The following is a 15,049-nucleotide window of genomic DNA, read 5'->3' on the forward strand; positions in this document are numbered from 1 at the left end:
GTGTTTTCGTGTGCAGGCAACCAGTTATTCCACTTCTACATCGGACACTTAATACCCGTATATGTTCAAAGTACAATGAAATGTAAACAAAAAGTCTAATTTATACACGTCTGTTTGCTTTTTAATGTCAGCATGTCACAAATCACAATATATTATTACACGTGTCTGCAAAGCAAAATTATTGTTTTGTAGTTTTGGTTAAAAAATGAAAAATAAATTATAAAAGCACAACATTGTTAAAAAAAACTAATACTTTACTAGATTTCAAGGCAGTTTCCTTGCAAAGACTGAAATAAGATGGAGTAAGTTAGTCCTGTGTGCTGCTTAACACTTAAAGTAAATGCATTGTCAATGAGGTCCTCTGTGGCACTTACAAATGCTTTCCACATCTCTGTTCCACCGGCACTATAATGCAAGAAGTAAGTGTAGCTGATTGGTGAAAACAAAACAATCACAATAATGCCAAAAGTTGAATTATTAAATGTACAATTCATAAGTGTCAGTGCAGATTTGTGAGAGGAAAAGGAGAGGAGAGCACTGAGGTGTAACAACATTCAGCCCGTGTAGGTGCATGTGAAATGTTGATTTTTGATGCCCGCTACAAGTCTATTTCCTCCTGGGGTGAGCGCGTCGCTGTACGTGCCTCTGTCTGGATCCTGAGGAGAGTTTGGAGCCTGAGCAGACAGAAGAGGAATTATCAGTCTACAGCACCCCGAGGTAAAAAAAAAAAAAAAAAAGCAATAGGACAAGGTCATAAAGCACAGAGGAGGAAATTGAGTGACAGCTGTTTTGACAAGATAAGACAGATGCAATCACTCAATTTGCATGTGTTTCCGTAAAGTAACATTTCAACGTCGGAAACCACACTCAGCTCAGATCTTCTGCTTCATTACACACACACACACACACACACACAGCCATAGCCTAAGACCTTCAGGCGGGTTTTGAGAGTTCCTACAGCCAGACTAAAAGTCTAAAAGGTAAATGTGACTTTAAAAAGGTGACTCCCACAAAATACTGTCATCTGTAGAAAATCAGTGGTGGATTGTAACTAAGTATATTTGCTCAAATACTGTACTTATTTTCATTTTTCTGAGAGATAGTTATTTTGCAGATACATGTTTTACATATAGACATATGACCAATTTATACAATATGATGGATTGTTATAGATTAAACTACACAACAGTATATACTGGAAAGTAGTTAAAATTATCTCCACCGCAACCCGCTATAATATAATATAACTCTGACAGGGTTCATTCTGTGGCCTCATGAGTACTTTTGATACTTTCAGTAAATTTACTGCTAATACTTTTGTACCTCTAATTATGAATGCAGACTTTTATTTGTAATGGAGTATTTTTATAGCGTGGTATTTGCAACTTTTATTTAAGTAAAAGATCTCAATACGTCTTCCACCACTGCAGAAAATATGTCATATATACTAAATTTGTTGTTGTTTCTTTCTGTCACTAACATGATGAACATTTGTGATACGATCTGCATTTGGTTTGTAAAGTGGACTCTGCATACTGTTTAACGCTGAAACACGTTTAATTTTTGATAATGGCTCTATTTACCAAATGGTGAGAAGGCAAATGTGGGCAAAGCATGTCCTGGAGTGAGGAAAGGGTTGAGAGGGTTCACCGGACTTTGGTCTAGGCCAGGTGGAGGGATCACTGCAAGCACAAAGAGAACAAACACTGTTACCGCAGAGTCTCCGCCATCCAATCTGTCATAATCTGCATCCTTCCACTTATGCAGATTCAGCAAACTCTACTATAAACAAACAGGTTGACTAAGGTGTTTGTGCTGCCTTAGGATGGGCTGCACAAACAAACTGGGTTTCTGCCGCATTCACAAAAGTTACATTTAAGACCTTTTTAATGTCACATGAATGCAAACAAAGTTTGAAAAACAGCTATGTATGCTATGTAGCCTGATATTCAAACTGAGAAGCTATTTTGTTACCACTCTATAAATAACCTGGTTACTGTCAAGTAGAGCTGCAACAATTAGTCAAATAATGATCAGTCGATTAAGAAAATTCATTGGCAACTATTTTGTTAATTGATTCATTGTTTTAGTCATTTTTCAAGCAAAAACTGCCAAATACTCTCTGATTTCATCTCCTCCAGTCTGAGCATTTGCTGCTTTTCTCTGTTTTATATCATTGCAAATGTAAAATCTTCGGGTTTTGGACTGTTGGTTGGTCGGACAAAACAACAAGGCTTCACCTTGGACTTTTTCACTATTTTAGGATACTTTATAGACTAAGCCATTAATCAACTGATCAAAAAAATAATGCAAATGAAAAATAATCGTTAGTTGCAGCCAAGTCAATTTTATTTATTTTAGCCCAAAATCACAAATTTTGCCTCAAGGGGCTTTATAATGTGTACAACATACGACACCCTCTATCCTTAGACCCTTGCTTCGGATAAGACAACCTCCCGCCAAAAAAACCTTTAACAGGAAAAAGGAAACTTTGCGAAAGCCATAATTACAGTACAGATTCCGTCCGGTTATATGAATCCTAAAAAGTTAAACAGCAGGTCTTTAAATGTGATTAAAGATGCATTTACATTCACACTGAGCTATTTAAGCTGATAAATGCATCCTTGCGTATGAGATCCCTGAAGTTTTGGGGTGTTTTAACACCTGTATTAAAAGCTGTAATTTTGTGACTGACTCTTCCAAATCATATTTTAAAGACGAGCACTCACCTATTGTTGCTTCCATTTGTACGGCTGATTCACCGTCACTGGGCTGGGTTGTGTCTAGCTGCACAGCAGGATTTGGAGGACCTACAATTACCACATCTCTCACTACAAAAGAGAGAAAGACGAAGTCACATAAAAAAAGAGTTGACAGAATAATTTGCATCAGATAAAAACACAAATTTGACAGGACCGTTTGTATCTACCTCTCTCGTAGATGCTGACAAATCCTCCCTGGCAGACCTCCTGCAACAGGCCTTTAAAATCTGACAAAGCTGTCATCACTGGGCCATAGGTGAGGGTGGGGTCAACGGTGACTGGAGGCAAAGCTGACAGCTCGGGTGGAGCATGGAGAGACTGACAACCCTGGAGTGACAATCCAAGAGAGACCAAGAGGTTGAGGTGTGTAGGGTGTTACTGTCCTGGAAATCGGAAAATTTAGCCAGTCAATGGTTTTACCTCAAGGAAATGGATGTGGTCCTCGGTGTGGGAAAGTTTGTCCAGTTCGGCCTCGTTCTTCTTCAGCTCAGCGATCTCCTTCTGGAGCTTCTCCAGCAGCTGCTCGGCCTGACTGATGGCCATCTTTTCCTGGGCTTTGATCAGCTCTCTCACCTCAAAGCGCTTCAGCTCGATCGACCGCATCAGTTCGGTAAAGACGGCGTCGCTCTCCTCGGTTGCCGCCCGAGCAGCGCGCTAGAGGGAGACACAAAGCAACAAATAGCAGGCGTCGTCTAAACAAAGAGTCTTAGACAGCAGCCGGTCACTGAAGACAAGAGAATGTATCATTGAGTTTTGGCAGTTTTAAGGGTGATAAAATGGTAAATTATGAACTGTTTACACAACTCTGGAAGGGTTGAGACATTTTATCATCTATGTAGTGATCTAATGCATTTATTTATTATTTATTTATCAGAACAAACTGGGTGTTGACACTTACAATGAGGGAGAAAATGGCTTGTCTCAGCTCCTGGGCCTCCTTTTCCCTTTGATGAATTCTCAGCTGGGAGCTCTGCTTCATGTCACCAAGCTGCATCTGAGGAAAAATATCATCAAAATGGCAATGGAAATTAAACTCACTTTTACTTTATTATATTGTTCATGTGTTTATGTTCTTGAGTCCATCCTCTGTATGATGTTATATACAAAGTTCATCACTTAATTAATGTCCCTTGGGCTTAAAGTTGGCTTCCAATTCAGGAGTTAAGGCTAAATGAAAAGAAAGTATCGACCATTCTCACTTGTTAAATCACTTAAAGTTGTAACTTTAGTTGTAAACAGGTTGTAGACATAATAGTAAAAAGCCTTAACACTGTTTAAAACCACATTTCAGATTTGTGAAACCCTTCTTATATTTGTGAAAATGAAAAAGAGCAATCTAATTGCTTTTTCCCCATCAGACCAGGTCTATATTAAACAACATGAAGACTGTTTAAAATCCCTTGTCAGATTGGTGAAAACAGAAAAAGACCATATTAGACTTTAGACACATTAGATTAAAAATGAAACTTAGACTTTAGACAGACTGTTGAAAGTCCAGTTATTTGTTAAAACAGGGGAAAAGAAATGCTATGATGTGCCCTTTTCTCCATCCAGACCACATTAGTCCAGATCTAGCACCCTACACATTACAAAAAGATTTGAAATTAAAACCTCTTATGTCTTTTGAAGATTTTAAAACATTATACTTGAGTATTTTGAATGCCACTTGTAATTGTTTTCTTGAAAGTGGAACCAATGTATATTTTCATATAAATTGTGTGTTGTTGTGAACTGCTGTGTGTTTGTCCATACTTATATTGAATATGTTTATTCTTTTCCTGAAAAAGAGACCTTGATCTCAAGCTGTTTAAACATTTGTGAGACATTGAGGAAATTTGCGAAAACAGCAGTAAAGGACAATTTCATTGCTTTAGAGGTGGAAAGTAACTAAGAACGTTTACTCAAGTACTGTACTTGAGTATAATTTTGAAGTACTTACTTGAGTATTTCCATTTTGTACAACTTTATACTTCTACTCCACTACACCTCAGAGGCAAATATTGTACTTTTTACTCCACTACATTTATTTAAATAACTTTAGTTACTAGTTACTTAAAAGATTCAGATCAATAATACAAAATATAATCCAAAAAATAAAAATAAAATACTATTATTATATATAAGATAAGACTTTATTGATCCCCGGCAGGAAATTCAGAAGCTACCCAGCAGTATATAAAGTAATTAAAGTAGTGTACACATTGATGCATCAACAATTATAATCCAATAATATAATAAACATTATTCTGAAATGGGCCTACCCTGCATAATGAGTATTTTACTTTTGGTACTTTAAGTATATTTTGATGCTAATACTTTTAAACAAACTTTTGAATGCATGACTTTTACTTGAGTGGGATTAGTACTTTTACTTAAGTATAATATGTGAGTAGTCTTCCACCACTGCGCAGATCACATTAGACCAGGTCTACTGTATATAAAACTATGTTGCAGTACTGTCGCTGATCACCAGCCTCGTCTTGAATCAGTCAGGTGATTTGATTACCTGCTTCTGGTGCATTTCTGCCTCAGCCAGCACCGTGTCGTGCCCTTTGTGTTCATCAGTCAGACACAGATAACAGATACACTGCTTGTCTGTGCGGCAGTACACCTCCAGCAGCTTGTCATGCCGGGCACAAATCGTCTCGTGCAGTTTTTTGGAGGCCGACACCAGCTTGTGTTTCTTGAAAGCAGCAGATTCGTAGTGAGGCTGGACGTGGACGTCGCAGTAGGAGGCCAGACACACCAGACAAGACTTCACAGCTTTGTTTTTCCTCCCGGTGCAGACGTCGCACTCCACGTCGTCGGCCTCCGCGAAACTTTGGTTTGAAGGCGTCGTGAACTCTTGGAGTCCAGTCTTTTTGAATTTCTCCACCACGTCGGTCAACATGGTGTTTCTGGCGAGCAGCGGCCTCGGGTTGAAGTTCTGCCTGCACTGTGGGCAGACGAAGACCCCCAAGTAGTCGTCCTGGTCCCAGTAGTTCTCAATACATTCCGAGCAGTAGCTGTGTCCGCACGGGATGGTCACAGGATCCTTCAGCACGTCCAGACAAATCGAGCAGTTGAACTGGTCCTTGTCCAGAACCACTCCGGCTTGAGCCATCGTCGAAAACCGCTGAATGGGGTGTAGAAAATGAGCGAAAACACAGGGTTGACTGACAGACAGCTGCTGCTTTGTTTACAGGAAGTGGACGTGAGGGGGCGTGGCGAGAGAGGCGTCACCGGAAACTGTAGCAGGGGGTTTAATTTTTAAAAAAACAAAACACGTGATTTCAAAATAAAATATTAAATATTTAATCACGATAATTAGAAATTAGAAAATGGAAAACAGTTGTTTAAGTTGTATTTTATGTAGAGTAGACATCCGTTTTGTTTAGTTCTTTAAGCACATACTTTACACACAGACTGTCCTTGTCATATACACATATCCAGTAGCATCATTTAGCTGTAAATAATTACTGAGGTACAAATGCTAGTCTTCAATATAGGACCACAAACCACAATACATTAGTAGCTCAGGTTATTACTGTATAACAAGCACTGAAAAGGCAAGCCCAATCACCCAAACATAGTTTCCAATGCATTTTTAATTCAAAATGCCTTTAAATACATTACAAACACAATAAATAAAGTTTGGTACATGAATCCATTTCAATACATCATAAATAATATATGTGGAAAATAAAAGGATGATCCATATCTACAAACTTAAAATTAATTAAACAGGATTTTGTTGTCAACATAAATTACAACAGGTTAGACATATACATCTTTATAAATTGATTTCGTTTCCTCTTCATATACAACAATACATTACTTTGGTCACAAACTAAAGCTTTGATGCATTAAAGGGAAGGTTCCAGATTTCAAAAGGCTCTGTCAATAAATCATCCCAACATCAGTGATTATCGTTGCGCTGCAGGTTTTAAAAATTGCCAGCAACCATATTAGCATTTGCTCATTATGTCTGTGTATCCGGATTCGAGCACTTTCTCTTAATATTACATGCAATCCCAATCCAGAAGCCCGCCCTTTAAATGCATGTATTATAAATTACTGTATTGATAAAAGAATCCCTCAGAATCAAATATTCCCTTTCAGATTGTTAACAGGAATTCAGTCTCCTCATTTGGGTTACTTTGTGCAAAATGCTGTTCATGATGTCCATTCAAGTATTTCATCATCATGTAAAAATTTATAATTATCTGAAAGTGCAAACTACGGTTAACCATGAGAAACAGGCACAAAACATTCTTGTGTTTGTTTTAAAACATGCATCGATGTCAGTGGAAGATTAACTTTTGCTCTACATGCTTATCTGAAGTTAGAGGATTTTGCTAAATGAGAATGTGTCTAAAGCCTGTCTAATCAGTCAATGCTGAATAAGCTGCGAGGACAAAGCTACGATCTTGTATTAGTTCCTTCTGAGAGAACAACTTTGAATATGATCCCAAAGCATGTAGCACATTTAAAAAAAATGGAATACCTTATAGTTCAAGTTTTCATATTCAGCTGTCTGAAATTCAGTATTTCTGATCACATCATACAAAAATACACAGCAGGTAGGATCGACCCAAAAACAGAGATAAATGGAATCTTGTAAGTCAACTAAAAACTCTCTACGATATTTAACTGTTGGTGTGCAAGTATGTATACTGTATATGTGCGTGCAATGCAAATGATATGTGGGTCTACACTCATGATACATGGTGTGGCTTCACTTATTCTTCTCTTCCAGTCCACTCTCTGCTCTCAGGGCCTGGCTGCTGGCTGAGATGAAGCTAATCCAGTGTTTGAGGTCCTCAGGAAACTCAGGGCACTCGATCTGCACACAAACACAAAATTAGCAGAATGACAAAGTAGAATAAAGCCACAGTCTAGTGAATTAGTCAATTAACAGACATTTAATTGGTAACAATGTTGATAATCAATCAAGTTTGTTTAAAAGAAAAATGCAGAGCATTTCCAGGTTCCAGCTTCCCAAAATGTGAGGATTTGATGCTTTTCTTTTGTCTTGTGTGATAGAAAAGTGAATCTCTTTGGATTTTGGACTGGTGGTCGTACATAACGTAACATAACATTTAAAGACATCAGTTTGGGTTTTTATAAATTTGTGATAGACATTTTACTTATGCTACTTATAGTTTAGAGCTACTACTATTTTAGCTTTTAGACCAAACAGTAGAGCTGAAATGATTAGTTGATTGATGGAAAAATATTTGGCAACTAATATACATAATATTTTCTGGTTCCAGCTTCTAAACTTTGCAGATCTGCTGTTTTTCTTAGTTTTATCCAATTGTAAACTATATGTTTTTGAGTGTTGTTTGGGGAAAAGCAACAATTTGATATCATCATCTTGTCATAATTTTACAGTATTTTTTTTTGACCAAACGATTAATCAAGATAACGATAAGCATATTAATCCATAATGAAAAAATACTTTACTCCATCTCCTGCTATTCCTCACCTTCCTTTTGCAGACAAACTCTATAATGCTCTCTGGGCTGCAGCGCACCACATTCTGCCTGCAGAGCATAACCGCAGAGACAAAACCATCTCTCTTGGACACAAAGCGCTGCTCCAAGTAAAACGCCTTCTCATCCCATCCCAATACTTTGGTCCGAATCTCAAAAGCCTCACGGAAGGCCAGGGAGCGCCGGTACCGGATGGTGGAGGCCCCTACCACCATTTTAGCCCCCATTTTGTGTGAGGCCATGAACAGCCCGTTTCGCATGTAATGGTGGAAGCGGGCAAAGTCACACTCCCTTAGATATCGGGAGTTGTTCATGTGGCCCATGTAGTCCAAATCATGGGGAAGGACCGTGCCATCAATGCTTTGCTCAGCTAGAATGTCCCATATCCGGGGTTGGAACCACGACTGGATGAACACCTGGGCCCCCCGTAGGAAGTACCATACATCCAGACTGCAAAAGAGCAGGAGGAGGGCACCCAGCACCAGCAGCAACATCTCTCTGAAACAACAGACCAAATATTAATGACAAGAATAAAAACTGCACATTATATGCTACATATTACAACAGTATTTCAATGTGACTTAAACAGCTGAGTTTATGACAGTCTACAGCAATTTCCTTTTTAAAACGCTTACATAAAGGAGTGACTGTTTTCCAAATTAATGACCACACTAAATATTAAATCAAATGCTCCTTTGACCTCATCAATGTCAGTGCAGATGTCAGTGCTGATGTGTAGGGGAAAAAAAAGATGTTAGTGCTTTTTCACTCGTTGGCATAATTTTATAGCTACAAAAATACAGAAGCATCATATTCCCACAATCACACACTTCAACCTTGAGAGAGCTGATAAGCTAACGATGCTGCATTCAAATGAACGCGGCGCAACCTGCTGTCACAGCCAAATTTGTTAGCTTAGCTGCTAGCTAACAGTAGTTAGTGGCCTTGGCAAAATAGAGACCATACTCTTGTCGCGTGAAGTCCCTATTTTTACGTTTTGGCATGGTCGAAATTTAAGTAATAACCGTAAATACAGTAGAATTATATTTTTATGGCTGTAAAACTTACTGTGCGTCCAGGAAAGAGTGCTACCATGGGATGCGATATAACTTCAAGAAACCGGTGGAATGAATGACCATGACTTCCGGATGTGTGACGACACGTACTTCTTCTTCTTCTTCTTGCGGTTTAACGGCAGCTGTCATCCTCAGTGCTGCATCACTGCCACCTTCTGGAGTTTGTTAACGCCTAAAGTCACTATTACCTCCTCTTTTCTATTTCCTCCCTTATTTCTCACAATACCCATTCTATTTTTTTAATTTAATGTAAATCTCCTGATCCCAGTGCTGGTGCCACTCTTTTTATTTATTTTCTTTCATAAAATGCCCTTTCCCTCCGATTTTGAAAGTTTAATACGGATGTCTATGTTTTCTTTTTTAACAGCTTTTTTGGTTAGTTTGTCCACTCTCCACTCTGTAATTAGCCAGAATGCCCATATGAGCAGGAACCCAAATGAATGTGACCTCAGTGCCTTGTTTTATTACTCTTGAATATATTGCCATTATTTAAATCCTGGCGATGACTGGATGCACCTGGACAGAGCAGAGACTGAGTCACTATGGCGTACAATTCAACAGTATACACAAATTTGAAGTTTGTTTGCATATTTCAGCTCTGTGGTTAGAAGTACAGTTTTTGATGCAGATTCAGCTACACTCCCATAATCTGACCTTTATCTAATTAGAGCTACATATATATATTTCAAGGATGCAATATTGGCTCCCCAGTCCAACCCTTTTTACACTTATCCACAATACTTTTAATGTGTTCTCTCCCTGATAATCTGGAGTCCAAATATACTCCTAAAAACTGTCTCTCTCTAAATTATTTCCACACAGTTTCAAATGAGTATTTTCTCTAATCTTCTTTCTTGTGAAGAATATTACTTTTGTTTTTTCAACTGAAAACTTAAATCCCCATTTCTTCCCCCACATTTCAACTTGATTTATTCCTTCTTGCAATTTTGACATGACCCAAATTTCTCCCTCTTTTCCACAAAGCCAGATCATCTGCAAATAACAGTCTTCCCATTTTTAATAATACATTTTCAAAAATGTCCTCTATCATAATTGTTGACACGTGATTTTATTGGTTGCCTTGTTTTCATAGGTTACATGGATACATGTTTTCATATTCAATGATTGATGGTATCACATCTGTAAGCACTTTTATGGTTTGTTCTGTTCACAATTTCCACAATGGCAAAATAATATAATACACAAAGTATGTAATATACACAAAGCCTAATTCATGAAACCAGTTTGAAATGCAAATTTAATGCTGTGTATCAAGAGTTCCAGTTTCCATTAAATAAATATGAATTGAATGATAGTCTAGATTATTTTATTTATCTTTTTATTTATTATTGGTATGTTGTCTTATCATTAATTCATTTATTAAACTTTAAATTCAGTCTTGAATGTTTACGTTTCTATTACTACTCAGACACATGTCAAACATCTGTAATGGCTGTCATTTGTAAATTCATTTTTGAATAAAACATTTGTTTAAATAAGTTTGTGGTGTCTAGTTAAGTCTATTTCCGTTACATAACTGAACAATTAAAGAGCTCAGCCAAACATCTGCTTATTTTGTTTCAGTTTAACATCATGTTGCCATAGCAACCACTACTGACACTGTTACACCAAGCCTTTTGTCATATCTGTGACTAAACATCTTTAACCTAATGTGTTGCTAATGTAACATTATAGCTCACTGTTCATTTACTTTTGGGCTGCTGTCAATGTTATGCATTTTATTTATCTTGTGGAATCTGTTGACTAGATTAATTACTGTGTACTTGCTGTCTCAGGTGATTGTTTCTACCTGACATATTCCATTATAGAGACTATTTTAACTGATGTGACAGTCCAATTTTCTTGTTACTGTACTTCGTTTTTACAAATTCTTGTTAGTTATTACAAATCAGAAAAAGATGCAATACAACAATCATTGATTTTGCTGTGTTTTATACCATACTGTTTTCACATTTCACTCCAGTAAAAACTTCAAACTAAACTCCTGTCTTGGACTCTTATTGGAAGTGTGAGGCTCTCTCTGCACAGCTGTGCGCCTATATGCAGAGTGAGGGCATAAAAGCGCATCAACGGGACGTCAAAAAAAGATGTTTTTTTATTGCTGCCATAGTACAAGAAGATACACTTTAAACAATCATATTACTTTCCTATTACTGAGTAAGTAATCTGCTTTCAGCCTCAACAAACAAACAAACAAACAAACAAACAATGTAGTGTGCTAATTCTTCCAGTCTTTGACATAGGTAAGTATTGGGCTCATTTTCAGAATTGTAGGCACTAGCGTGTTTAAGGCAAGTAGTTGTGAACAGAAGACGACCGTCTCTAGAGAGCTTTTTAATCCTGAGCTGGTAAATTAGCTGGTTTACAAAAAGCCAGTCCTAATAGCTGCCGATGCGATGCCTTATTTGTTCTTCTCGTCTAGTCCACTCTCGGCCCTGAGGACCTGGCTACTGGCGGAGATGAAACTGACCCAGTGCTGAAGGTCCTCTGGAAACTCAGGGCACTCCACCTGCAAGGAGCAAACCATTGACTCAACGTCCTTCAGTTATCAAAGTACTTTTTATTACCTTTCCGGTATAAAATGTGCATGTGTGTTTAATCATCTGTCCCTTACCTTCCGCTTACACAGGTGCTGCATGATCTTGTCTGGGCTGCTGCGTATGATACTCTGCTTGCAGTACATGACGGCACACACCAACCCATCTTTTGTTGACACAAATCTCTGCTCCAGGAAAAAGGCTTTGTCATCCCAAGTGACGATGCGACTCCGCAGCTCGTACCCCTCACCTATACACAGAGCCCTGCGGTAACGGATGGTGGTGGCACCCACTACCACTGTAGCTCCGAGCGCTCGCACTGCCTTGAACACACCGTTACGTGTGTAGAGAGAGAAGCGGGCAAAGTCACACTCTCTGAGGTAACGAGCATTGTTCATGTGGCACATGTCGATGTCATGGAGAGTGACCCGGCCTGTAAGGGTCTGCTCTGCTGTGACATCCCAGATTGGAGGCTGGAACCAGGCCCGGAGAATCACAGCAGCTACCCGTAGGAAGTACCACACATCCAGACAGCAGAAGAGAGCCAGCAAGGCAGCGAGCACCCACAGCACCCACCACATCTCTCTAGAGAAACCCGACATAAAATACACAAGCAGAGGAAGGCAGTGGGGTTATTTTGTTGTGCTGATGGGATGTAATTAAAGTAGCTGAGGTAGTTGCATGACAGTTATGGTGTCTTGTAAGAGTGTAAGAAAAAGCCAATTTTAGTTATCCAACAAATAGAAGTAGGTAAAAGCGAAAAATGAATCCTAATGAGTTATTTCACATCTTGTACTCATCATATTGCTACTTTTCATAAAAGAAAATGACAAAACATTTTTAATATCAGCTACTATTAATGCCCAATTTGCATTACTGCATGTTTTAGCTTTTATTAGCTCATGTGTTGCTTTGACTGGCAGTTCTAAGTGAATATTTCTCCAGGAAACATTTCTGTCCCGCTCAGTAGTACGAGAGATTCATTCGTCCAAATTTGTCTCAAATTACATTAGTTCTGCCTGAAATTGTTGTTGTTGTTTTTTTTTAAATGAATCTGCATTTTCTCTAAGTTGTGTTATACCAAAGCATGTTCTTATTGGCTCAAAAGAACACATGGCAAACAGGGGCTCTATATCTGTTTAAAACTCACTTGAATGCCCACAAGATAGTGACAGTGAATTATAACACAGTGATTGATGTTTATAGTGGCCAATAACTATAAGGCCAATAATTATTTATATTTTTATGCAGGCATACTTCGTTCATATGTATTTCTTTTCATGTTTCTGACAAAAGTGAGAGGGAAATGTAGTGTGTAACCACCAAAAGCCTGCAGTATGTTGGTGTGATTTAATGTGTTTAATCCATGTGTTCCCCCTTATGTTGGCATGAAACCTGTGGCCCTGTCTGGAAGTAATTCTTGCATCATCGTACAGTCCTAACAGGCAGTAAAACTACAGAGAGCAGGCCCATTGTGATTCAATGCGACTGTTTCAAAAGAAGTTTCAGTGTTTGTACTTTTCAGGATGCCTGTGAGCTGATTTAACAAGTGTAAACAGGTTCTGCAGGACAGGCTGGCTACCTCTCTGCAAAAACGGCATGTCGCAAGTACATGACTGAGAGTAAATGAAAAGATTATCACATTTAATATTTCAAACAAAGTTAGACACTAATCCCACCTACTGAAGTTGTCGTTACCGAGGCTAAATTATGCTAACTCTGAGATTTTTCCTAGCTACATAAAATCGTAATTAATAACGTTACTAATGATAAAAATCAGTGCCACGAGTACATAACTAATGGGACAAGAAATTAATCCATTTACTCTAGTTAGTACTACAATCTGAGAGTAATGTTTTGTCAAAAATGGCTTTCAAAAGAGTTAAAAATAATGTCATAACATTTTGTGATTTGAAATTTAAGCTAACGTTACCATTACCGCTGTAAGTAAAACTAACGTTACCTATAACGTTACCTGTTGAGGGAGGTTTTCAGTTTAACTTCATGGCGACCGTGAACAAACTGAGACAGTAAAGATACTAACAATTTAAACTTTTGGGGGAAAATCCAGTAAAACTCACGTGTGGTCTGATTCCTCCTGTTTCCACTCAAGTTTACCGAGTCTCCACTCAATCCATGAACTCAATTCAACGTGAGTGAAGCGCAAAGTTTAAATACACATTTAAGACACTTCCGGCTACAACCTTCAAAATAAAAGTATCACTGACGCAGCCGTTTACGACGTTCAATCGGGAAGAAAGCGTACAAACATGAAATGATAGGATTTACGTTTTATGAAATAAATGTTTTATGTTGTAAAATGACACTTTAATATCGTGTGTAGGCCTATAATGCATTCAATAATATTTTTTTCCTACCTAAAGGTGTTTTAATTTGAGGACAAGAGAGTTTAACTTCCTCTCTTGTTTGGTGTCAGTGGATCACATGGATTCCTCTCCAGAGCGTGCTCCACAGAGACCTGATCACGTGACTTAGGGCAGAATGGGAGGCGGTGATTGGTCCCATAGCATGGACGTACTAAAAGCTAATCTAGTAATACTTTAGTAACAGCAGCAGCAATAATAATAACTCACCCAAATCACATACTGTAGATAAACGTGCGTGAAAGCTGTAGCCTTTCTCAGTAACTACTGACGCTGAACTGCAGTGGTGGAGTCAGAATGTAACTAAGTACATTTACCCAAGTACAAGTTTGAAGTACTTGTAATTTACTTGAGTATATTCTTTTCATGCCACTTTAAACTTCTACTCCAGTACATTTCAGAGGGAAATATTGTACTTTTTACTGCATTACATTTATCTAACAGCTTTAGTTACTATAGTTACTTTACAAATTAAGATTTGCGACTTTCCTTTTAATTATTTAATTTTATTTTTAGGTTCGGACTATTGGTTGGATAAAACATCACTTTGGGCTCTGGGTAATTATGATAGAAATGCCTGAAAATAATCAGTAGTTGCAGTCCTACACAAGATAATTAAAAATTACCTGCACCATAACCAGGTACAACAGGAAACTGTTGCTAACACATGACTGTATGAGTAATGATGATAATCTTATGATATATTATATAATAGTATAAGTACTTTTACTTTTAATACTTTAAGTACATTTTCCAGATTATACTTACATACTTTTTACTTAACATTTTCAA

General features: G+C 38.0%; 3 protein-coding genes across 4 annotated transcripts; all 3 read right to left on the minus strand.

Moving 5' to 3' along the window:
• Positions 1-96: 96 nt before the first annotated feature.
• On the minus strand, positions 97-5,970 carry ftr67 (finTRIM family, member 67). Its single transcript, XM_044218866.1, has 7 exons — positions 5,269-5,970; positions 3,661-3,756; positions 3,183-3,416; positions 2,930-3,089; positions 2,730-2,831; positions 1,584-1,682; positions 97-674 (listed from the first exon to the last, which is right to left on the minus strand). Exons 1-7 carry the CDS (start codon positions 5,863-5,865, stop codon positions 607-609), a joined length of 1,356 nt encoding a protein of 451 aa, XP_044074801.1. The 5' UTR covers positions 5,866-5,970; the 3' UTR covers positions 97-606.
• Positions 5,971-6,331: 361 nt separating this feature from the next.
• Positions 6,332-9,468, minus strand: si:ch73-52e5.2 (protein THEM6). The gene is made up of 3 exons (XM_044218870.1): positions 9,308-9,468; positions 8,233-8,737; positions 6,332-7,587 (listed from the first exon to the last, which is right to left on the minus strand). Exons 2-3 carry the CDS (start codon positions 8,731-8,733, stop codon positions 7,480-7,482), a joined length of 609 nt encoding a protein of 202 aa, XP_044074805.1. The 5' UTR covers positions 8,734-8,737; positions 9,308-9,468; the 3' UTR covers positions 6,332-7,479.
• Positions 9,469-11,413: 1,945 nt separating this feature from the next.
• LOC122886538 (protein THEM6-like) lies at positions 11,414-14,110 on the minus strand. 2 transcript variants are annotated; one of them, XM_044218867.1, is made up of 3 exons: positions 13,955-14,110; positions 11,951-12,458; positions 11,414-11,845 (listed from the first exon to the last, which is right to left on the minus strand). In XM_044218867.1, the coding sequence occupies exons 2-3, from the start codon at positions 12,452-12,454 to the stop codon at positions 11,738-11,740; spliced, it is 612 nt and encodes a 203-aa protein (XP_044074802.1). In that variant the 5' UTR covers positions 12,455-12,458; positions 13,955-14,110; the 3' UTR covers positions 11,414-11,737. The 2 variants fall into 2 exon arrangements, with proteins under 2 accessions (XP_044074802.1, XP_044074804.1); XM_044218869.1 differs by having other exon boundaries at positions 13,849-13,989.
• Positions 14,111-15,049: the final 939 nt, after the last annotated feature.

Source organism: Siniperca chuatsi, linkage group LG13, assembly GCF_020085105.1.
Source record: "Siniperca chuatsi isolate FFG_IHB_CAS linkage group LG13, ASM2008510v1, whole genome shotgun sequence".
In the NCBI taxonomy this organism is placed as follows: domain Eukaryota; kingdom Metazoa; phylum Chordata; class Actinopteri; order Centrarchiformes; family Sinipercidae; genus Siniperca; species Siniperca chuatsi.

What these genes read in the sequence shown, in the direction of transcription:
- ftr67 (XM_044218866.1), bottom strand. Translation starts at nt 5,865, where the DNA reads ATGGCTCAAGCCGGAGTGGTTCTGGACAAGGACCAGTTCAACTGCTCG. An exon ending in AAGCCATTTTCTCCCTCATT is followed by an intron (nt 3,417 to 3,660) that starts GTAAGTGTCAAC and finishes GTCTCCCTCTAG; the next exon opens with CGCGCTGCTCGGGCGGCAAC. An exon ending in ACAAATGGAAGCAACAATAG is followed by an intron (nt 1,683 to 2,729) that starts GTGAGTGCTCGT and finishes TTGTGCTTGCAG; the next exon opens with TGATCCCTCCACCTGGCCTA.
- si:ch73-52e5.2 (XM_044218870.1), bottom strand. Translation starts at nt 8,733, where the DNA reads ATGTTGCTGCTGGTGCTGGGTGCCCTCCTCCTGCTCTTTTGCAGTCTG. An exon ending in AGTTTGTCTGCAAAAGGAAG is followed by an intron (nt 7,588 to 8,232) that starts GTGAGGAATAGC and finishes GTTTGTGTGCAG; the next exon opens with ATCGAGTGCCCTGAGTTTCC.
- LOC122886538 (XM_044218867.1), bottom strand. Translation starts at nt 12,454, where the DNA reads ATGTGGTGGGTGCTGTGGGTGCTCGCTGCCTTGCTGGCTCTCTTCTGC. An exon ending in AGCACCTGTGTAAGCGGAAG is followed by an intron (nt 11,846 to 11,950) that starts GTAAGGGACAGA and finishes TGCTCCTTGCAG; the next exon opens with GTGGAGTGCCCTGAGTTTCC.